Consider the following 22886-nt stretch of genomic DNA (forward strand, 5'->3'; position numbering starts at 1 on the left):
AAAAAGTTAAAGAGAGCTAGTTGACACTTAGAAAACATAGCTGCAAGGATATTTATATTACTGAAATGAAACGGTATAACGGTATATTGTTTAATTTCTTTTTCTTTATCTATTTGTAGAAGTTATTATTTTTTTTAATTTTATTTTTTAATTATAATATTTTTTTATTTTTTATATCAATTTTAATTCTTGTTCTTTTTAAATTTTTTTTATTTGTTTTAAAATTGATTTTTTTCAATTTCATCATTGAATTAAATATAAAATTAAAATTTTATTTTAACTTTGATTCTCATTCTTTTAATTACTATTTTTTAATCCCTTTGTGTGTGTGTGTGTATATATATATATATTTCAATTTCATCCTTCAATGTTTTTTTTATATTAAATACTTCAAATGTAATGATTTGGATCAAGAATTTAAAAAATTAGTACAAGTTGTTTCTTTTAATGAAAAAACTTTACAATTCTCTTTATTATTTTATCGGGTTATTTTAATTATATAATCTAGATTACAAGTTTAGTGAGATATTTTTAATTGACTTAGTTCTAATTATCGTATTTAAAAGTTTATCGTGATCCATTTTTATGTTATTTTTTATTTAATTTTAACACCTAAATATTATTTCTTATATATATATAAAAAAATCAATCCCATGGTAAAACACGAGCACCGAAGCTAATAATGTCTAATTGTAATATTATCACATGAGTAGAATCTTTTGTACAAAAGCAACACCTGTAGAAGTCAAGTGGATGCACCTTTTCATGGTTTGCTTAAAGCAAATGTTCATTATTGAAATAAAAATACCCTTTCATAATTTGAGAAAATATATTTATAATTTTAAAATATTACTCGAGAGTAAATTTAAAATAATATATAAGTTACGAGTCTATAAAGTTAATTTAGGTTACTCAAATTTTTTTTAAAAAAAAAGTCAATAAATTATAAAATATGATTGCTATAATTGTTAAAAAAACCTCAATTATATATATATATATATATATATATATATATATATATATATGAGAATTTTTCCATACTATCGTGAACCTTAAAATACATTGGTCTTGACATTCTTTTATTAAGATAATTTTTTTTTTGTTAACGTATCATTTATTTATTTTAACCAACACAATATTTATAACTGAAATTATCAGTTTTATTAAAAAATAGTTTATAATTATTAAAGCAAATTAATAAAAAATATATCATATTGTTTTAATAAAATTGATTCCTCTAGCACCGTAAAGGGTTTCTTTAATTTAAGAAGCAAGATGAGGCTGTTGAGAGGAGTCCCTCTAATTCTGAACACGAACCTAACTCATCTTTAGCTTACGAATTCTTCAACATGGAAGATAAAGGTGTTCATGGATCTATTACATCCAGTCCACCTAAATACCAACTTAAACTTGGGGCATGGTTCAACATGTTTATGAACTTTAAATTTGAAAATTAATAAATGTGCTTGGTTTAAAGGATAAATTCTGTTCGTTGATGCATGTATTGTTTCACTTTCAAAAATCATAAACTATTCACTTTAATAATATTTAAACTGAATTTTTTGAAAAACAAATCGCATTTTTCTTTGGTTTTTTTTATTTAAATATTAGGATGATCACACAGAAATTTATTAAATTTCATTGAGGGTATCGAAACACACGCAATGCACTAATGAGAAGGGATCAAATCTTCTTGGACAAGAGACAGGACATACCATCCATAGACTGGTTCTTAACGAACACAGCAGATTTTCCAGTTCAAGGGTGAAAGAACGCTGTGCTAAGGTGATGGCTAGGGACATTTATTATAGACATCAACAATCCAGACTTTTTCCAGAGTCGTAGCAAGCAACATCATTATCTCAATCTAATATCGACGATCAGCTCATGTTGTCATCCAGTCCGAGATTAGCACCGGCCTTCCTCGTTCAAGAACAACAAAGGGTGACATGGTAATGAAGAACGAAACAACCACCTTAAACACACTGATTCAAGTGTCAAGAAGATTGGTAACCTAAGTGCTAGGTTGGGGAGCAGCACATCAGCAAATAATGATTCCAGCAAGTATTAAAACATGCATAATATTGCAAATCCATCCAAAATAACATTTAAAAAATCCGAATCAAAACTTGGAAAGGAATCCAAAACAAACATGGCTATCCTCAGGGAATACAATAATCATCTTTGACTACAGCCTATACTAAGGAAAAACATTGTCTTGTAATAATCTTCCATGGCATCCCAGGCAGCATGAGAATCAATCGTCATGAACCTCAGTGATGAGAACCTTGCTGGTGGGTTTTGCCAACAGATCTGTGTACTCTTGGAATGGTGACCTTATGAAGCGAGTCTCCTTCCAGAAGTCGGGTGTCAGGAACCCATAAGTCTTCAGCAAGCAGTCAAATGTGGCCTGCAGATGAACAAACGATTCAGACATCCGCAATGATACACATCATTAATTTTTACATCTTAACACTCAACACCTCAGTCGCACAAGAAGAACAAGCAATTAAGTAGTGAAGTGGTGATCTTACATCAATGCTTAATAGATAGATGCTAAAGTTCTAACATCATTAAACAGAAGTGGAAAAACAAGCGGGTAAGTAAACATTACTTGCTTACAATGGCAACTCAGCAGCAAACAAAAGATAAAGACACAAGGGATCAACTAGAAACTGACACAACAGTACTGAATAGCAAACCAAGGCAACCCAAACTAGACAGATATCCTCAACATACATGGATTTACTTTCTACTTCAGTGGAGTTGTCTTAATCATCTCCTCCTAATTATAAATTGTTTTACTACCAATATAGAAAAAAGGAATCAAAAGAGATGATTTACAACGGCGTAATTGTGCGCGAAAAGGAGTTTTAAACAAGAAAATCATTAACAATCAGTGCAGAATACATTTACTTCCATTTCAAATCCCAGAAAAGCACCATTCAGTAATGAGAAACATGACAACATAAAAATTGGATCAAAATCCATAACCAACATTTCGTGATAGGGAAAGCCTCAACTTTCTCAAACAAACAAATCAATCCACCAGTCTCGTGAGTAAAAGAAGACATGTACGTGGGCAAAGCAAAATAAATTCATCAAGAAAAACATCTCCAGATCAATTCATAACCAAAGATTTAACAAACTATACATTGCACCCCATCACAACAATAAATCACTTAAAAGTTCAGAAAATAAAAGCAACCACAAGCACACAACAAAATAAACATGTCGAAACCGAACCTTAACAAAGTTTCCAAGAGTCTTCGTAGATCCTCTGGAAGATGTAAAAACATCATCAATTCCAGCAAACTGAAGCACCTTCTTAGGAACCCTGGCAGCAACAATCCCAGCTCCACGAGGGGCAGGGACCATTCTCACAGTCACACTGCCACACTTCCCTGTAACCTTACAAGGCACAGTATGTGGCTTTCCGATCTTGTTCCCCCAGTACCCTCTCCTCACCGGAATAATAGAGAGTTTTGCCAAAATAATAGCCCCACGAATGGCAGTGGCCACTTCTTTAGCACACTTCACACCCAAACCAACATGTCCATTCCCATCACCAACAACAACAAAGGCCTTGAACCTGGTTCGCTGACCAGCTCTTGTTTGTTTCTGAACTGGGGTGATTTTCATCACCTCATCTTTCAAGATAGGACCAATAAGGGTGTCTATGATTTGGTACTCTTTGATGGGTAGTGAGTGGAGGTAGATTTGCTCCACGGAGGAGATTTTGCCATCTTTTACAAGGCGGCCTAGTTTTGTGACTGGTACCCATTTCTCTTCCTCCTCTTTGCGGCCAGAGCGGCGACGGCCTCGTCCACCGCGATCTCCACGTCCACCTCGGCCTCCCCGGTCTCCACGTCCACCGAAGCCACGACCGAAGGATCCACGTTCTGCAGGGGGGCGCTCTTCCATGGCTGCTGGTTTTGTTGAAATGTGAGAGATTAGGGTTTTGAGAGAGAGAGGCGCAGATGTTGAAGGAGTGTTGAAAAGGAGGGATTTATAAGAGGAGTGGAGAGCTAGGGTTCGTGTGGGGGTTAAGGTTTGAAGTAGTAGCTAGAGATTTTCATTGTGATCACTTTGGTACCTTTACTTTATTTGTGTTTAATTAAATTTCTAAACTTATAAACTCTCAAATTGGTGGTTTTAATTAAAAACATTTTATAGAATAGAATTTTCAATTATTATAATTAATAAAAATTATTTTTCATTGAAACTTTCATCTCAAGCGGCTGTGAATCGATGAAAATTATTAAAAATAAAATTTATATACACATATTTTTATCAAACCGTTCACTTACAATATATTATTATATTATGAATGAATTTAAATACTTTGTTTGTGTACTTATATATATATTGCTTTTTTTTTTTACTTTATTTATTTAATGAAGTTGTCCTACTTTCATAATTATTTTTCCTCTTTTTTAACAAATCTATTCTTTTCTTTTACACCTCACTACAAAATCATCAATGGAATTATTATGTTAATTAGTGCTTGAAAAATAATCATTTTTTTCTTAACTTTATTTAAATTAATTCAAAATATGAAATTATTCTTAATTTTTTTTAGATTTGGACAATAGGAATTTAATTTTATCCCCAAAACCTGGATTAATGAATAGCACATGAAAGAAATTTGACGCCCGAACAGGTGAAATTCAACATCAAATTGAATCCAATTCAATAGCAATTAAATTTAATACGCGATTGTTTTCAAAGAATGCTTTTATCAATCAGGTGACCTGAACTTTGGTGTTGTTCAATTTAGTCCCTAAGGTACAAACTAAGAGGCCATTGCCCATCAGTAGCCTGAGACTAACGGCGTGAGAACCTACAAGCAGCCAGACATGGATTTGGACCAAATCAATTAAATCCCGGGTCCTCTCACAGCTACTCTTTGGGCTTATCGTGGGCCTATAATAGGTAAAAAAGGCTTCTGAATTGTCTTAAGATAATATACTCGGCAACTGGTGGAAGCCCATTCAGGCCCTTAGGTAGATTTCAAGTATAATTTCCTTTTTTTTTACATTTGGAAAAAATATCAAAATAAAAATCGTCTTCAAATTAACTTGTTTTCCATGATTTTTTTTAAATTTTGACATATAAAAACATTTTTCGGATATTATTAATTTTTTAAAAGAAAAAAAATTAAATATAATTAACATGATTAAAAGGCAAGAAGAAAAAAAACACAAGAACAGTATAAGATTTGTACTATCAAAATGTTTATTAATAATTGATCAGCTCAATCTTCTATCCAAATAAAAACATACAACGTTGTACAACAAGTAATTGGAATTAATTTTTATCATCGTAATGGATAACTTCGAACAAATGAGTTCCTCTTTGAGAAATTGACACAAAACTCAAATCCTCATTTGCTTTACAACAAAGCATGTTCTGAATAACTTTATCTTTATTTTATATTTATTAATATAATATTATATAAATATTAAAAATAATTTAAATTTTTATTAATAATAAATATATATTTATATAAATATAATAATATTATATATAATCAATCGATTGATTATAAAGTATCTAAAACTAATGAAGAATTTCGAAGGCAAGCATTCTAGCAAAGTTCATTTTCCTTTGGAAAAATGGAGTAATGCTCCATTATTCAGCAAAGCCTAAACATCTAGAAAAAAAAGTATGGGTCGCACGATAACTAAGTGTCTGTTTGGCACTATGAATATGGCAGCAACAAGAAACAAACACTAAATTAAAAACCACATTTCCTTTTAACATGAATCCCACTCAAAAATTGAGGTCAAACTTCAATTTATGAGAAACAATTTTTATCTGTTTTTTTTTTTTTTTTGCGTGGAGAGTGAACTCTCTCCACTATTTACTTGAACGGTGGAAACTGTCTTTATTGTTCCAGTCAGACTAGATCCGGTCTAAAGCTAAATGTATTGAATCGGGTCCGACTCAGTAAAACAAAATAAAAATTAAATTTTATTTTTAATTGTATTTTATTCGAAAAACTAATGTTTCATATTATTCAATAATACTACATAGGTCAAAAAGAGATCGTTTGATGATGTAACATTTATAGATTTGATTGCAATCCCAATTTTATTCCTGATGTTGTTGAGTGCTTACGAAACCAATGAAACTGTAGTCCTTGTCGGATGTATTTCATACGTGATGGAATTGTAGATAGTTTAATGGAATAATAAAAAAATATTTTATATTAAGTATTATTCATTTCATTATATAATAACAGTAGTTAAATCTAAAATATTTAAATTAAAAATCATTAATATTAATATATATTTTTAAAAATTATTATATAACTTCAATTTGAAAAGCATTCTTAATCAAACACATTAAAGTATTTTTTGTTTACCTTTAATTTCAACTACAGTTTTAACCAAACTTATATAAATATTAAATCAACCTTAACTAAAAATACTTTTTATAAAATATTTTTTTTTCAAATCACAACTACAACATATACTACTATACCAAATACATTCTGAGTCAATTAATTTTATTAAAACAATAAATAATGCTTTTATAAGGTATTGACTTGGCTAAGCTTGAATTGAGTTTGGTCAAATTTAATCGAAACATTATAAACTACGACGAGTCACTAAAAACTCAATCAAGTGAGTTTGACCATGTTAATATTTAGTTTGATTTAATTAAAAAATCAGTTTAATCCAAACTCTATATCTCAAATTTCTCAAGTTAACCCATAATAATGACTGTATTTATTTCGAGTTACTAAAAACTCAGAATAATCACTAACCCTTTTTTTTTTCCCATATATTTCTCCAATGGCATCTAGTGTTAGGATAGATTCAATGATTACTCAAAGACAACTACGAACAATTTAGAGTTGATACTTGAATTCAAATAGCACAATATTACCGAATTCAACTTATTAATTAAGCACTAAATTAGCAAGTTGGACTTCCATCTGCTTATAATAAGGCCAAGACCTGTGGCTAGATCGAGTTGAGTATGCAAATGAGTGTATTATCGTAGTCAGTAACTTAGTTTCTTTTTTTAAACTTTCTTTTAAGAAATACTTACATATATGGTTTTGAGAAGATGAATTATGAACATGCCATGAACACCATCCTTATTTTTATTACCTCCCTCCATGAATCACACATGGTTGGTGGGTATAAAAAGCAGATCAGGGTCTACAGCTTGCCCCCTGAAGTTTCACTACGCATGGATGTTTAGGCTTTTCATCCATGTTCTGCACCTCAAAAATACATATGTAAAGCAATCATTATAAGATAAAAGAAAGATAATAAAGAAGAAATGTTTCAATTCGGGAATCCCATTTCAGTTCCTGATACCCTTAGAAGCAATGCCATATTCCCTTCTCTCTTCTATTTTTACTTGCCATTAATTAGGGTATTTTTCTTCTGTTGCAACTTGCAGACATAAATCTTTTAACTTCCTCATTCTTAATTCCTTTTCAGTCAAGGATTTTTTTTCTTTTCTTCAGGCTATATACGCAAATCTTTTCTTTGTTACTTGGTCCTTGTGCATGCCTGTACAGCATACTCATGTTGGTTATGACTCTCTCACATTTTAACACTCTGAAAATATGCATACTCATTTCTCAATTCATGGAGAGAAGGAGGTAGGTCGCAGTGATTGGTGATTTTCCATGGGAGAAGAGGACACATGATGATTGGTGGTTGGTGACTCTAGGTTTGCTTGAGAGAGAGAGGGGGGGGTGACTCTTGGGCTGCTGGCAGCACTACATGTGGGAGGCTGTCTGGCAGCACTACTGTCAATGTGGGAGGCTGTCTGGCGCTGACGATATGGAAGCTACCATGAGTTGCTGTGAATGACGGTGTGATGGTTGGTGACAGTGGGAAAGAGGGAAAATTAGAAGAAAATGGGAAGCAAGGGGGAGTTGCCATGTTTTTTTTTTTTTTTTTAAAATTTTTCTTCACTCTTTTTTTTCTCATCTCTCCTTTTCTTTCTCTCTTTCTCCCTGTAAACAAATTACTCTCTCTCTCTTTTCTCTCACTCCATCTTTTTCTTTCTAAAAACTGTCCCCTCGTTTTTGCTTGCACGAGTCTCTCTTATTTGTACCTATTTTTCTCTTCTTATCTTCTCAAACCTTCCTTCATCTCCTCCTTTTTTTTTCATCGTTATCACTTAATTTCTTGGGGAGGGGGCAAAACTTTATGTTTATTTTTATCCATCTTTCCTTGCATGATTATTGTTTTACTCAATAATCTTTTTTTTTTAATATTTATCGATATAAAAACTACAAGTGAAATGATTGAAAATTATAGAATAATTATTGTTTTTTGAATTCTTAAGAATGTGATCGAAATGGGATCAAAATCGAGTTACAACACCTTTCTCAAACAAAATTTAAAACCAGGAACTTAATATTGATTCTCTTTTTTAATTCAAGCACTCATGTTGGATTTCCAAACCCATTATTCTACTGCTTGAAGAGTTCCAATCATTTCAAACTGCCATATAATTTATGAATTATATCATCATTTATCCTTATATTTGTACGTGTAATTTGTTATTGCTCTTCATTCTGCATTACCTGATTCACTCCTCAAATAGAATGAACCAATTTCTGCGAGAGATGGGACATTTAGCTATGCTGTGCAGGTGGTCATTGATAACCTGCAATTGTCTCATTCCATGGCCTCTGCTTGCTACTTCTGAAGGTAATCTAGCCCACTTTTAGGACGATAAAGCAAAGGGTATTTGTGCCATACAAGTTTAAGAAATTATCCCATACAACATGCATGGAGGAGATGAACAGTATCATTTCTAGAGGCCAAATACTTTGGGATTGGGATTACAAGCTTATGAGGTGAATCGACTCAAGAGACTAAAGAACTTGTTGAAAAAATGAAGGAGAAAAAACAAAAAAATGTAAAGAATAACACAGAAATGAACCTATATTATTTTCTGGTCCGGTTATTTAGACCCGAGCAAAAGGTGATGATTTTCCGATTGAGGATATCTGCATAAATCTTCAGGAAAATTTATTCCTTCTGGTTACGATTCTGTTCCTCTAGCAGTTGATGCCACACTGCGTAACGTCTGGTCCAGTCACCTTGGTTGTAAAAGGGTCAACACGTACCCACAATAAGGAGAAGATAGAAGCAAGGAGAACTGACCACACCACAACAATCGTAGGTGTTCGGTTTTGGCGTCCCATCAGACCCTTGAGGAAAGGATAAAGATGAATAATCACCCAGAAAGCAAAGAAAAGCTTGCCAAAGAGAGGACCCCAAGATTGATAACCACTGTTTATGGCGTAAGAGACTCCTGCAACCACTCCAACCAGATTGATTATGAGGAGAGTAGTTGGTGGGATAAGTAAAGTGGTCCATTTGAACATATATAGCTCGGTAAAATCACCATCTTCATCAGATGCTTTTGAAGTGACAGTAAAATTTGTATCTATTCCAGCAAGGACTTTCAGCAGGCCTTGGAAGACAGCAAAGAGATGAGCTGACACACCTCCAATAACCCAGAACTGTTCATTCCTCCACCATTCATCGATCCCAACACCACTCCATCTCATTTCCAAAATACCGGTTGCAAAGATTGAAAGAAAGAGGGATATGAACCAGATACTGGCAATGTTACTAATCTGCAATACCACAAAACACAAACCAGGCATGTAAACACCACGGAATATTACTTTTCAAGACAAATCACCAAAAAAATTGTTATTTTCTGCCTACAAGTTCTTTGCATATAACCTAAAAAAAGAGAGGAGAAAACTACATTTCTATTTAGTAGTCATCAACAGAAAATATTATTTGTAGGTCAGGATTCTGTTGTTCCATAATTTCAAAACTTTCATACAGCAATCTAAAGCAGAAACAGCAAGTGCAACTATATTCACCTGTGGAATAATGAACTTTCCCGTAAGAAGGCACACGGCGGGCAATGTACAATAGGCAAGAAGAGGAATGGATGTGATTGGATAAATGGTGGTGTTGATGTAAGCAAATCTCTCGAGCCATTTTAGCCTTCCACTATAGCCATACCATATGGGGCAGTGACGACTGAGAAGAATTTCAACTGAACCTAAAGCCCACCGAAGCACTTGATTTAGACGATCAGAAAGATTAATGGGAGCAGATCCTTTAAAGGCAGGACGCTTCGGCATGCAATATATTGATCTCCAACCACGAGCATGCATCTTGAATCCTGTAAGGATATCTTCCGTAACAGAACCATATATCCATCCTATCTGCAGAAAGAAACAACAAAATGTTTATTAGAAATACAAAATTAATGCGTCAACATGAGCCATAGGTAGGGATGCATATAGAATTCTCACCCTCCTTCACTCCCTCCCTTTCTCTTTGTGAGGGATGAAGAAGTGATAATCTTTGGCTTATAGTACATTCACCAATATTTACAGGCTAAAAAAACTGGGAAAATAATTGTACCAGCATTAGAGAAAAGAAAAGGTTAACATACTTCACTTCCCCAGTCTGTCTTGTCTTCATATCCACAGCTGATGACATGAATAGCTTCTTTGAGAAGAGACTCTGGGGTGGCGGACTCCGGAACACCACCGTTCTCCATAAGGGTGGAAGCAACAAACACAGTTGATTGGCCAAATCTTTTCTCAAGTGTCATTTGAGACATGAGCAATGATTTTTCATCATCGAATCCAGTACCTTTTCAAGAAAGTTGCAGAAATATCAGCATTGCAAGCACAAAGGAGAGGTAACCAATAACTATCCACAGGACAAGTGACTATCATCTATTTAGCACCACTAAACCACTATCTGAAGTAACTTGTTTGTGTGTCAATAATATTTTTAAACCCTATCCTGAAGACAAGTTCCACCAAAATCACTCTCACTTAGAAAATGGATAGAAGTAAAAAAAATTCAAGCTATATTATATGAAGTTTGAATCATTAAAGATAGAAGACCCATGTGTTATTGACTAGTCACCAACTAATGTAAGTAGATATCCATGTCTGCAGAATGAAGATGTGATAGATCAGCAGCTAAGGAAAAATAAAAGACCATGCTTACCTTCAACCCCTTCTTCTATATCTTCTAAATTGAATACCGGCAAAGTAGGGTCTACAAGCTTGCTTGATTTTTTCTTACTATCCTTTCTACCCGATCTAGAACTCTTCTTTCGTGATCCACCAAAGCATGAAGACAGAAACCCTGGTTTCTTATGCTTAGGCTTGAGAGGAGGCTCATAGCCATACAAGGCCGTTCTATTGAAAACACACCCTGTACCCACGTATACAGGGCCTTGGATTCCATCCAATCCTCTTAAATTTATCTAACATCGCATAAGCATCAACAAAATATCAACAAGGAAAATGTACGAATTTTAGTTTTTTGTAACGTGTAAAATGAATAGTTCTGCATGGCACTTATATCATGAAACTACAAGAGGATAAAATTGTGCCAAAGATTGCCGTGAGTACTTACATCAAAGAAAACAGTGTTACGGTTGGCATATCGATCATTTCTATCAATCCCATCAAATCTCTGAGGAAACTGGACATAACAAACTGTTCTTCCAAGATTAGGATCCATTAGAAAACACATAGCTTCTCTCAATGCCTTGCTGTTGTTTATGTAATGATCACAATCAAGATTTAACAAGAAGGGCCCATTGGTGAGGACTGCTGAAACACGAACCTGCACAACCCACAATAGTTAATAGTAAAACCTTAATAGGTTCCATTATTGATAATACTGAAAACTTACAAGTGCATTCATAGCACCAGCTTTCTTATGATGCTGAAAACCAGGACGCTTCTCACGAGACACATACACCAGCCGTGGAAGTTCATTACCCTCAGTATCAAGTCCTCCACTATGGCCCAAGAAAACCTGCAAATTATGATGTAAATAGGATTAGACACCATGACATGTGTTGATTTTAACGTGAAAAAATTGATCCAAGAGAAGTATCAATAAAAAAAAGGCAAGGTTGCTTAAAACAGTAGTTTCCGTGTTGTGAAGCCCAAATAACAATCAGCAAATAGAATAAAAAGGTTATGAAACGGAAGGATAAACATAACTATTCAACTGCAAGCAGAAAATTATAGATTGCGAAATGAAAAGCCAAAAGCCATTTACAGGAGTGCAGTACACAAAAAATATCAACGTTGTGAATTTTGTGTGGGTTGTAATTATCCTAAGAAGGCATTTCTGACTGAGGAAAATCTTAGTTTGGTTTGAAAATGGACAAACCTGGATCATTCCTGGATGATCTCTGATGTTATTTCCAGGCCAAGGTGTACCATCTTGCATGACCCATCCTTCATCAGGAACCTTTTGTGCCTTTGCAACAAGCCCATTGACACGAACTTTAAATTCTTCATATTCTCTCTGAAATAAAGTTATTTGGAGTAAGATAAGTAATATATACATGCTAAGTTTATGAGTATCAAAATCATTCACTAGAACCTCAATTTCCTACCTTCATAGCTCTGCGTTCTTTGACAAATGATGGATGAACCTTGTCTTTTAAGTAGTCAATCTTCTGTGAAAAGTACCATTCTGGAGCTCGGGGCTCAATATCATATCTCTTGCAGAAAGGAACCCATTTTCTTGCAAATTCAGACGTTTCAGACATAGTTTCAAATGTCAACATAGCAGCTCCATCATCTGAAACATAACAAGAGACTTTGTCGACTGGGTAATCAACTGCAAGAATAGATAGTACTGTATTGGCTGTGACCAGTGGAGGTTCCTTTAAAGGGTCGACTGTACTGACAAAAATGTCAACAGCAGCCAACTGAGACGGCTCTCCTTCTTTCTCATATCTGTGAGGCACTCAAAAATCCAAAGTTAAATCTTTTAAGGATTTTATTAAAATTTAAAAACATTACAACTTACAAGATTATAGGAAAAAGGAAAAACTACCTGAGAGATAGCCTGTCAAGATATGTCTCACGGTTCACAGGAAGCCATTTAGGGAACTGATCCAATATCCATGATATTGCAAACCATATCTCACAGATAACGGATATTAGCCACAAAGCGTAAGCATTCCTCACTGGATTTGTTAAACGGTAGTGTAAGAAAATGCAAAGGACAACAAGCCGCAAAACTATGACCATCCTGTAAGGGTTAATCCTAGAGGAAGGAATAGAAACCTTCCTTGAGAGAGGCTGGCGGGCTTCATCATTTCTGCATTACAACAATGGAATGAATACAAGAAAACAACGAGGAAAAAAAAAACAAATATGATCTCAATTAAAACTAATGGATTTGCAAAGCCAAAAGGGAGAAACCGAGAGAGGAAAAACTGGAGGAGGACAGGGAAGAAAAGTCACAGTTTCATACAGGTAATGTGTGAATGCTGTTAGGCAGATGATAAAGAGACAGTGTGCATAAAAGAATCAATTTTACGCTGTGCTTCAGGCACTTACAGTAAAGAATCATCCATGAGTACATCAGTGCTGGCATCAAAATCTCCGCCACCCCTGCCTTCAGATGGTGCATTACTAACACTCATCGGAGCAGTATTCTTCTCTGGCTTCATCTTCCAACCATCAATCCTCTCTCTCCAGGCTACATTGCCAAACCCCAATGAGCCAGAATCCCTTGTTGGATCCACCACCCTTATATTTGCTGCAGAAAGTCCAATACAAACGTTAAAATCTGAACCCAGTGATATTTTATTAGTACGTACATATTCATACCTCTGATGCCACTTTCAGGAGAAGCCATTGAGTAACGCTCAGGAGATGCAGCTGAAAGATCCCCGGAAACCTGAAATATAAATATTATCAACAACTATCGTTGATATTAAAGGGAGAAGAGAAACTAGAAGCAACGAATTGCTGCATCACCTACCGAACGTCTACCAGCCAGATAAGGAATATGGTTAAGAGAACCATCTTTGTCATAGTTTGTGGTTGCAAGATGCTCTTTCCGACCAGAACTCGAATCCCAACCCAGCATACGTTCTATCTTTTGCTTCTCATCTTGAACGCCTGATATGTGATGGTTTGACTTGTTTCCTACATCTTCAGAATCAGCATCTCCCATTTCTTCCCCTTGAATTGGAGGGCTTCCTGATGATGAAGAACAAAATGTATCACAGACACATTATCTACCTAAGCATAAATTGCAAAAGCAGCGACAAATGGTGCTGGACTAACCTTTATGCCTCTTGTATTTGGTCTTGCATTGAGGACAGGACTGGTTACCATCTTTCCTCTCATACTCATAACATGGACGGCAAACTGGAAATGCACATACATGGCAAGCAACAAAGGGCTCTCCATCTATAGTCTTGCCAATATCATCACTGCAGATCTGGCAGACCTGGATTTTTTTTGGCTGAACAACAAGCAAAACACCCAAAGTCAAAAGTAAATTCATAGATAAAAAGCACCTAGGAACAGATTTCATAATTGCTCCCGCAAAACACAAAGACAGCAGAATTTCCAAGCAGTTCAAATATATTAGATTAAAAATAGAGGAACTATCTTCCTTGATTCTAAGTGCAGCAAACCAACGGATTTTTCCATAGGAACAAAAGAGAGAAATTAAGAACCACTAACAATCAAGCAGGCAGCTTTAGATTATTACACAAGCAAAAGTTTCAGCTGTTTGCATCTAAAATATAGCTCATGATCTACACTCCACCAAAGATACCTGACAAACATGCTAAACATATTTAGAGCTATACATTAAATCCCATTTGGATCTGTAGACTGAATATAAAATTCATCGAAGTAGTTTCATCTACAATAATTAATTAAATGAAACAAGAACAGCAACAAAATCCCACTTCCACTTTCCCTCTCTATATTCTTTCAAGAATCCAACCATGGCATAAAGAACAAAAATTTCTTCCCGATTGGATCGCATTAAACATTTCACCAAAAGGTACTGAAAGCGGCAATGCACAACACCCTTCATACATCGCAATCCAACCAATTGAGTGTCTACTCTCTATCTATCAATCCCAGTAACACTAAGCAAAGTTATTAAAATGTGACTAACCCCGGCAGCATCATCTCCTTCTAGATCCATTACTGCCCCTTTAAGCAAGCAAAATGCTCTATCCCTGGTCACAAAATCTTGAAAGCAGCTATTTTTAAAGGCGCCCCTCCATTGATGACCAATGGAGTTCTGATGATGCCACACACAAATAATTATGGCCTAGTAGACTATAAAAGCTTTAATTCACACACCGACACTTTGAGAGAGACACGACAAGGGCCGACACAGATCCACACTGCCCGTCCCCCTCCATTTCTTCGTGTATTTTTTTATAAATAATTTAGAGAAGAATAAAAAAAGCTGTCAAAAGAGAAAAACGTGCAAACTGGAACTTGTTGAGGTGCAAGGTTGGAGATATTTAAGTTACAGTACTTGCTTCTTTCAGAACTTGCCACGTAAGCATAAAGTGTCGGACTTTTTGACGTGGCAAAACATGAATGGATGTTTTATCATGTAGTTCCTCGTAGAGGTTCTTTTCTTTCCTCTGCAGTAACCGGACAGGATCCAAACAAATGAAGGTAAGTCTTCGCGTTTAGGTAACACTGGATATGTGAATTTACTGATATGCCACGAGTTTTGGACGGAAAATTGAGAAATGGAGGGTATTGGTGTTAAAGTAAACGCTTGGAACTGTGTAAAAATGGTGGGGGTTTGACTAGAGGATGATGAGCTGGCAGAAACTGTTAGCATCAATTGGAATTTTTTTTTTTACTGTGAGGACTTGATTGAAGGAGTGACGTTTACCAAGGGGTCAAATGGTCAATTTAAACGACCTTGAATTTCACAAGAACATATACATGAAAAAAAATAATTATCAAACTTTTTTTTTTTTTTATGGGGGAGGGGTCAGCCTCATTGTTCGATGGTTCTAATAATGACACTAGGCTAAGGCCAATGATTGGTATGACATGAATGTTTTTTAATTTTACATAATAAATATCTTTAAAGTAATTTGTACATTAATTAAAATTAAATATTTATTCTAAACAATTTTAATATTAAATTTATATTAATTTGATATATTTCAAAAAATAAATTCCATTAAATACTAATTTCAAGGTTAGAATTAGAAAAATCAAATAAAATAGCAAATTTTCTTAACCATCTAATCTATTATTTGATATTATTCAATAAAAAATATTAAAGTTATCAAAATATTTCACTTGATTACTTTTTTAAATATCTAACTACTAGTTTATTACATGTGCTTTTATTGCGGGTTAGATCTAATTTTTTTGAAATGTAAGGAAATATTATGTAAATCGTCAATTTTTTTTTTGATATTATCATTAAACTCGATATAATAATTTAAACTTGAAAAATTTTAACTCAGCTATTTACTTAGCTTGAGTTTTAAATTAAATTGTGTGGAAATTATTTTGACATGATCTTATTCAGTAGGCAGGTTTGCGTAAAAAAAATCAAATAAAAAAATATTATTTTTCACCCCAGTCAACTTGCAAGACTTACAACCCGGATTATGAACTTTACTGAGTTAAATTAATTTTTTTATTTTATTATATGATAAAAATTCAAATCGCTACTGAATAATAAAATTAAATAAATCAACATTAAATGATAAAATTAAAAAAAAAAAGTTAGAAAAACTTATAAATCGAGCTATTGACTCTATTAGGTTGAATTATTTTTTTTATTTTATAATATGATAAAAATATAAAAATCAATCCACAACGCATCAAACATTAAATAATAGAATTATCTAAAAACCTAACATTAAATTAATATTAAAGGATGAGACTTAAAAAAAAATTAAAAGACTAATTAAAAAAAAAAAAAAACAAACTCATTGGTGCCTGAGCTAAGGTGGCTGGTTAATAAGACCAAAAGTGTGAGCCAGAGACAAGCCCGTGCCCGTGTGATTGTGATTTTTTAAAAAAATTCTTTTAACAAGGGCAAATGACCCGATAAATGACGTCGTTTGTCGTTACTATGTCCTCATTTCCAAACTTGCAGCCTCAACATAACTCTGGTTAACTACTTACAAGACAAAATTGTTAATCAAACTACTAAAAAATAAATTAATTTAGTTAATTATTTATATGAACAGTTAAATATTTAATAATTTGTGGGATTACTTCACTAAATAAATGAGATTTTTACAAAAGAAATTCTACTAAAAATGTGATAAAAAAATAATTCATGGAATTAAAAAATACAAATATTTGTTATTAACAATCAACTTTTCTAATATATACATACATATGTGCGTAAATACACACACAAAACAATAAATTATTTGTTTCTTCAATTATGTACACATTAGTTGCTCAATGATTGGCTAGCTATCATGTACAATAAACAATCCATGGAGGTCCAATTGAAACCTGAGAAAATTAAAACAAAAGAAACGTCAAAATAAAGTAACCACTTGAAAAGGTTCGATTCTCTAACCACTAGGAAATTCTTTCATACCTTGTTCTTACTCTCTCTCTCTCTCTCTTGAATTTATTTATTTTTCCATCAAGAGCATTTTGGATAAACAACTCCCAACGTAGCTAATTTAACATTGTTGCACAAAGCTTTGGCCGTTCTATCTCCTGCTCTTTCAAGATTAATATCTTGTAATAGAATCCCTTGACATGGATAAGCCTTGCTGCAATCAAATCTCATAGCCACTTCAGAAGCGCTAGTCCCCTTTATGTTCTTGTACATCACATTTTTCACTTGAAGTGCTGACTTCTGCATGCCGTGATCAAGAAATCATTTTAAGAACTAAATTAACGGTAATGGGCAATGTTAATTAGTTGTGAAGATCCTGTAGGATAGAGTTCTTCACCTGTTGTTTGCATGGTTTATCCTGGTCACAATAGTTTTGATCTATTATAATGGGGTTGGTGACCTTGTTCATTTCAATATTCTGAAACTTGATGTTGCTTACATTCCCAGACCCTCCCTGCATATTAATTACGATCATAACTGAGCTTAAATTTTGATTAAATGGCATACGATGCACATCGATATTGCTGATAAAGTGAATTAAGGATGGTAAATATTACCTGCCATGTTTTGATCCTAACACCATTTGCGGTACCAGAAAGCTTGGCACCATTGACAGTAACTCCTGAAACATGGTCTTTTGAATCATGTGCTCCTAAGCTTCCAATACTATTGATAGAAAGGAAATTGAAAGAGAAATATTAGATAATATATGCTTTCAGAAACACACACACACATATATATTAGCAAAGGAAATAAGTAATATACCAGAAAGAAAAATATCAGTTCATATATAGAAGGTTAAAGTTTGGTGTTTAATTAATAATTCAGACCTGATTCCATGACCTGGTCCACAAGTTATGCCCGTGGCCTTCACATTATGTGATCCACTTACAATGGATATACAATCATCACCTTCATTAAAGAACACAGGACAGTCAAGAAAAATGCGATGAAGGAATGAATCTGGAAAGAGAGGGGTGGGGGGGTAATAACAGCATACCTGTTCCAATGACTGAATCAGTAATCTGGATGTTTTGAGTCTTTGTGATGTGGATGCCGTCGGTGTTAGGGCTCTCTTCTGGTGAAGTTACTGTGAGGTTGGATACTAGAACATGATTGCTTTTCTTGAAAGTAACATGCATTTGTTGTGCATTTTGGATTTTGAGGTCCTTCACAATCAAATTCTGGCATTCAAAGAAGGTGACAGCCTGCATGCAAAGCATACATATAGTTTCCCAAATGACAATTTCTTAAGTTTATACTCTTACTTAATTCTCAAAGCTTAATTTTAGGGGAAAATACACTGCTTTTGATTAAATTCACACACGCACCACCATAAGATGAAAGCCAGAAAAAAATTGCAGAACTATACAGACAAGGAACATACCGTAGGTGCCTCTTTGCAAGGCTGCAGGTAATGAAAGAAAAAGTAAGAGATTCAGTTGCTCTTGGTCAGGAGAAAATTGAGAAGATGAAAGAATTACTCCTAAAATTATCATTAAGAAACACTGAGTTTTATAAATATATATGGCTTACAAGAGATTTATTGACTTTGCACGAGTTTTCCCACCATATCTTCCCATTTCCATCGATAGTTCCACCACCTTCAACTAGTAAATTCTCAACACTATCAAAGAGTAGCCAATGTCTACTATCCTTTTTGTAGTCCGATTGATTACAAGATGCTTCAATGGTTCCATGTACCTGACATCAGTTTCTCAAAAACGGTTATTATCCGTCTCACGGAGGAAGCATCTTCCAAATATTTATGCATTTATATCTATATATGCAGTTAAACTCACCTGCAATGCAATATTAGATTTGCAAGGACCCTGGAATCTAATCGGCTTAAGACGATAAGTGTACTCGGGCACAACAATAATAGCACCTTCAGGGGAAGAACAAGCTTCCTTCCAAGCCCTTTCAAATGTCTGAGAGAATCAATAAAGTCTATATTAATACTTGCAGGAAATATAAATAGAAGGTATGCAATATTCCTACAAAGCAAGTGAAAGAGAATCAAGCATTCTTTGGAAAAGAAAAAAAAAGAAATTAATTAAGGCCGTGGAAAAGGAATATTGGTAGGAGGCAGAGCTAGGAAAGTGCTGAGAAATTAAGCATGTCTCACATTAGGGTCCAGTTCTTGTCACCAAATTAAAGATTTAAAAGTAAAATAATTAATGCTCTAAGAGTATTTATCTCGAAATTAAGTTGCTAATCAGTACTGGATTAGAAAATATTGCATGAATTCCCAGTGCATTAATTTGCACAAATGAAAAGCAAGATTATTTGAAATCTTAATTAATGTAAGAACAAATGGTCACATGTACACATGCTTATAATAAAATATGAATATACATGCATGCTATAATAATATTAATGGATTATAGTTATATAATCATGTAATTTAATTTGTGGTATATATATGTAAAGCTAGCTTGACTATCTGAGAAGAAAATACCTCTGTGTCATCTGTATCGTCTCCTCCATCATCTTTTACTCCAAAGTCCCTGACACCAACTGTTATAACTGGAGTTGATTTGCTACCCTCTTTGCTAAACGTCTGCAAACCTAAAACATCACTTCGTAGCTTAAGTAAGTCCTTAAACCCGCCATCTTCAATATACGAAGGATAAGCTTGAGAATCATAGCCAGATGCTTGTTCTTCAAGGTAATTATTAAGTGGGTCCTCTTGCGAACAACTATAGGAAGAAATAATGGAGATGGAGATTATGAAGAATGAGTAAAGAAGTGCCCTTTGTAAGGCCATTATAACTAGATATTTCTTCTCTTGCAAGAAAGAGGATCGATAATCTGAAAGGTATAGCAAAAGATTGTTACATGGGAAATGAAATTTTAGAGGTATGGAAGTGAAGAAAATGTCATGATGTTTTTCGTATATTTATAGGGAGAAAGGAAGGAGAGAAATGATGGTTGTGTGTCCTTGAGCATGACTTTTGAGGCATGGCTTGTGACCCCAGAGATCACAGAGACGACGAAAGGATCTCTTGGCATAATCTACATGCATTCTTTTGTATGTTGTCCATGTAATATTAAAGTTAATAACAAATTATATTCTGATCAGCACAAGATAAAAATCCAAATTCTGCACTTGGCATAACCTATCTTTGATGGGTTCAATATATGCCCAACTTTACTAACTATACAGGCATCCATTATCTTATCCTTTTCTTTATGTATGCCTATCTATATAAAGTGTGATTTAAAAAATAATATAAATTATATATTAAAATTTTATTTAATAATTTAAATTTTAAAATTAAATTGATTATTTAATATATTATCAGAGCTTTAATAATTGAGTGGTCATGAGTTTGAATCTCACTATTCCTATTTATTTGATAAAAATCACTACCATAAAATTGATAAATACAAACAGAAATATTGATGAAATATTTCTGTCAGTAAATTACAGTGAATTTTATCAACAAAAATATTATCTCGGTATATACCGAGAGAATTATGGTGGGAAAAAATATTTAGAACAAAGCAAAAAAATACAATGGCATGTCATTTAAACCAACAGAATTAATTCCTTCAGTAAATTCATTGGCAAATTGTTCACTTCTCCCTAACACTGTTCATCATATCAATTACAAAGAGAATCACCAAAGGAATATTTCATCGGTATTTTTCAGAGAGCACTGCAACTGTTCACTTTCTAATTGCACTGTTAATTATTGTTCTTTACAAATAAAATCATAGACAGATTACAAAGTCATCGGTGTTATTTGACGGGTTTCTAAAAAATTTTGAGTAAATTAAAATTTTAAATTAAATATTATAGACAGAATCACCGAAGGATTGGAAAGTTGTTGGTGATATTTGGTGGATTCTGAAAATTTTTTATTAAATTAAAAATTTAAATTAAATATTACAAATGAAATCACTAATGGAATTATTAGAAATATTAACATTTAATTATCCATTAGTAAAACCATCGGTAAAATACCCCAATAAATAGAATCTCTTTTTTCACAACAAACGAGCATGTTCTTTTTCTTCTTCTCTTTATGTAAAAAACATTAACATCCCTTTCTTTCTTTCTCTTCTCTTTTGTCCTCAATCTCTTCTCCTCCACTCTCAGGTATGTCTTCTTCTCTTTTTTCTTTTCTCTTCCCATATTTTTTTTTAATTAACATACTTTATGAATTTGTTTTTTTTTCTCTTCGCAACTTTACTTGCAATTACATTAAGGCAAGATTTTTTTTTCTTCTTTTTTTTGTGTTTTTTCATTATATTTGTTATTTATTTTATTTTTAAATTTTTTATTCTTAATAATTGTATGAATGTTGTCGTAGGATTTTTTTGTTTTATTTTTTGTGTTATTTATTTGTTGTAAATTTTTTGAGTTGATTTTCTTCTTCTTTTTTCCAAGCAAACTCAATTATGAGCATTATAGACTGTTGATTTATATTAATTTAATTATTTTCTAGTTTTCTTAAATAGATTTTTTAAAAAATATATTTTTAAATAATTACCGACGAAATTGCATATGGTATTTTTTTGTTATATGAAAATTTTCCCGAGGAAAATACCAACGGAATGAAATGAGATTTTTTTGGCACTCATTTTTCATCTATAAAACCATCAATTTTTTTTTACCAACAGAATTAACAACAGATCATGATGGAATTACCGATGAATGTTATTTTGATGGACGTATTCCGTCAGTAAATTAGTCGGAAAAATTTTCACCGGCAGAATGATAATCTCATGCCGACGAAAAAATTCCGTTGGTAATATTGTTAAATGTTGTAGCGAATTAAGCATAAGGTAATATGAACATATGCAAGTTTCAAACTCAAAGTTTGAGGGGGTATGTTCGAGAATAATACAAATTATATTTTAAAATATTACCTAATAGTTTAAGTTTTTTTGTTGAACTGATTTTTTTATGGTCATTAATTCAATTTGTGCTTGTTATTAATTTGCAAGAGAAGATTAATTAAGGTGGGTAATCATGATAATTAATTTTCAATCGATCCTGGCTAAACATGTTGCTCATATAGCAGCAGCTTCTAGTTGGTTTTCAGGAAAAGCAAAATAAAATTCTTACAAGTCTACTATTTCTCTTTTGGACCCTGTATTGGACAAGAACAATGTCCATATAACTCATTCCCCCCTTTTCTTTTTTGTATGAAGAAACCATGAAAATCTATCTTGATACTTGATACCTTGCGTGTGTGCACACACAAAAGCGATGATTATCAATCAATGGCGTCACAATCAAGAGTGTAAAGCAGAGACAAACTCAAACTAATTCACGATTGATTACAAGGAAATTGCATTCATATTATCATCTATAATTAGCTTCTTGTACATATTTGCATGGTTACAAGCATGCATCGATCCCACCTTGCGTACTCAGGATTCTACACGGGAGTCTGTAACATTAAGAATTATATATAG

At 33.4% G+C, this 22886-nt stretch overlaps 3 protein-coding genes across 4 annotated transcripts; all 3 read right to left on the reverse strand.

Annotated features, from left to right (window-relative positions):
- Nucleotides 1–2065: 2065 nt before the first annotated feature.
- LOC133677295 (small ribosomal subunit protein uS5x-like) lies at nucleotides 2066–4000 on the reverse strand. Its single transcript, XM_062099233.1, has 2 exons — nucleotides 3247–4000; nucleotides 2066–2410 (listed from the first exon to the last, which is right to left on the reverse strand). The coding sequence occupies exons 1-2, from the start codon at nucleotides 3922–3924 to the stop codon at nucleotides 2258–2260; spliced, it is 831 nt and encodes a 276-aa protein (XP_061955217.1). The 5' UTR covers nucleotides 3925–4000; the 3' UTR covers nucleotides 2066–2257.
- Nucleotides 4001–8704: 4704 nt separating this feature from the next.
- LOC133677109 (cellulose synthase A catalytic subunit 3 [UDP-forming]-like) lies at nucleotides 8705–15285 on the reverse strand. Of its 2 annotated transcripts, XM_062098941.1 has the most exons (14): nucleotides 14994–15285; nucleotides 14144–14324; nucleotides 13836–14056; nucleotides 13682–13751; nucleotides 13409–13610; nucleotides 12900–13166; nucleotides 12454–12799; nucleotides 12225–12362; nucleotides 11736–11861; nucleotides 11454–11666; nucleotides 11040–11301; nucleotides 10471–10673; nucleotides 9887–10237; nucleotides 8705–9628 (listed from the first exon to the last, which is right to left on the reverse strand). In XM_062098941.1, the coding sequence occupies exons 1-14, from the start codon at nucleotides 15021–15023 to the stop codon at nucleotides 9044–9046; spliced, it is 3195 nt and encodes a 1064-aa protein (XP_061954925.1). In that variant the 5' UTR covers nucleotides 15024–15285; the 3' UTR covers nucleotides 8705–9043. The 2 variants fall into 2 exon arrangements, with proteins under 2 accessions (XP_061954925.1, XP_061954924.1); XM_062098940.1 differs by lacking the exon at nucleotides 14994–15285 and having other exon boundaries at nucleotides 14144–14381.
- A 1874-nt stretch (nucleotides 15286–17159) lies between these two features.
- On the reverse strand, nucleotides 17160–20424 carry LOC133677142 (polygalacturonase-like). The gene is made up of 10 exons (XM_062098984.1): nucleotides 19915–20424; nucleotides 19256–19384; nucleotides 18990–19157; nucleotides 18841–18861; nucleotides 18454–18661; nucleotides 18284–18365; nucleotides 18011–18119; nucleotides 17791–17907; nucleotides 17427–17693; nucleotides 17160–17338 (listed from the first exon to the last, which is right to left on the reverse strand). The coding sequence occupies exons 1-9, from the start codon at nucleotides 20221–20223 to the stop codon at nucleotides 17475–17477; spliced, it is 1362 nt and encodes a 453-aa protein (XP_061954968.1). The 5' UTR covers nucleotides 20224–20424; the 3' UTR covers nucleotides 17160–17338; nucleotides 17427–17474.
- Nucleotides 20425–22886: the final 2462 nt, after the last annotated feature.

The sequence above is a fragment of the Populus nigra genome, chromosome 17, assembly GCF_951802175.1.
Source record: "Populus nigra chromosome 17, ddPopNigr1.1, whole genome shotgun sequence".
NCBI classification, from domain to species: Eukaryota; Viridiplantae; Streptophyta; class Magnoliopsida; order Malpighiales; family Salicaceae; genus Populus; species Populus nigra.

Excerpts from the sequence above, each read along its gene's own strand:
- LOC133677295 (XM_062099233.1), bottom strand. The coding sequence starts at position 3,924 with ATGGAAGAGCGCCCCCCTGCAGAACGTGGATCCTTCGGTCGTGGCTTC. Across the intron at positions 2,411-3,246 it reads CTCTTGGAAACTTTGTTAAG|GCCACATTTGACTGCTTGCT; the intron begins GTTCGGTTTCGA and ends GTTCATCTGCAG.
- LOC133677109 (XM_062098940.1), bottom strand. The coding sequence starts at position 14,366 with ATGAATTTACTTTTGACTTTGGGTGTTTTGCTTGTTGTTCAGCCAAAA. Across the intron at positions 11,302-11,453 it reads GTAACACTGTTTTCTTTGAT|ATAAATTTAAGAGGATTGGA; the intron begins GTAAGTACTCAC and ends ATGCGATGTTAG. Across the intron at positions 10,674-11,039 it reads TATAGAAGAAGGGGTTGAAG|GTACTGGATTCGATGATGAA; the intron begins GTAAGCATGGTC and ends TTTCTTGAAAAG.
- LOC133677142 (XM_062098984.1), bottom strand. The coding sequence starts at position 20,223 with ATGGCCTTACAAAGGGCACTTCTTTACTCATTCTTCATAATCTCCATC. Across the intron at positions 19,385-19,914 it reads ACGATACAGATGACACAGAG|ACATTTGAAAGGGCTTGGAA; the intron begins GTATTTTCTTCT and ends TGATTCTCTCAG. Across the intron at positions 18,862-18,989 it reads GCAAAGTCAATAAATCTCTT|CCTTGCAAAGAGGCACCTAC; the intron begins GTAAGCCATATA and ends CATTACCTGCAG.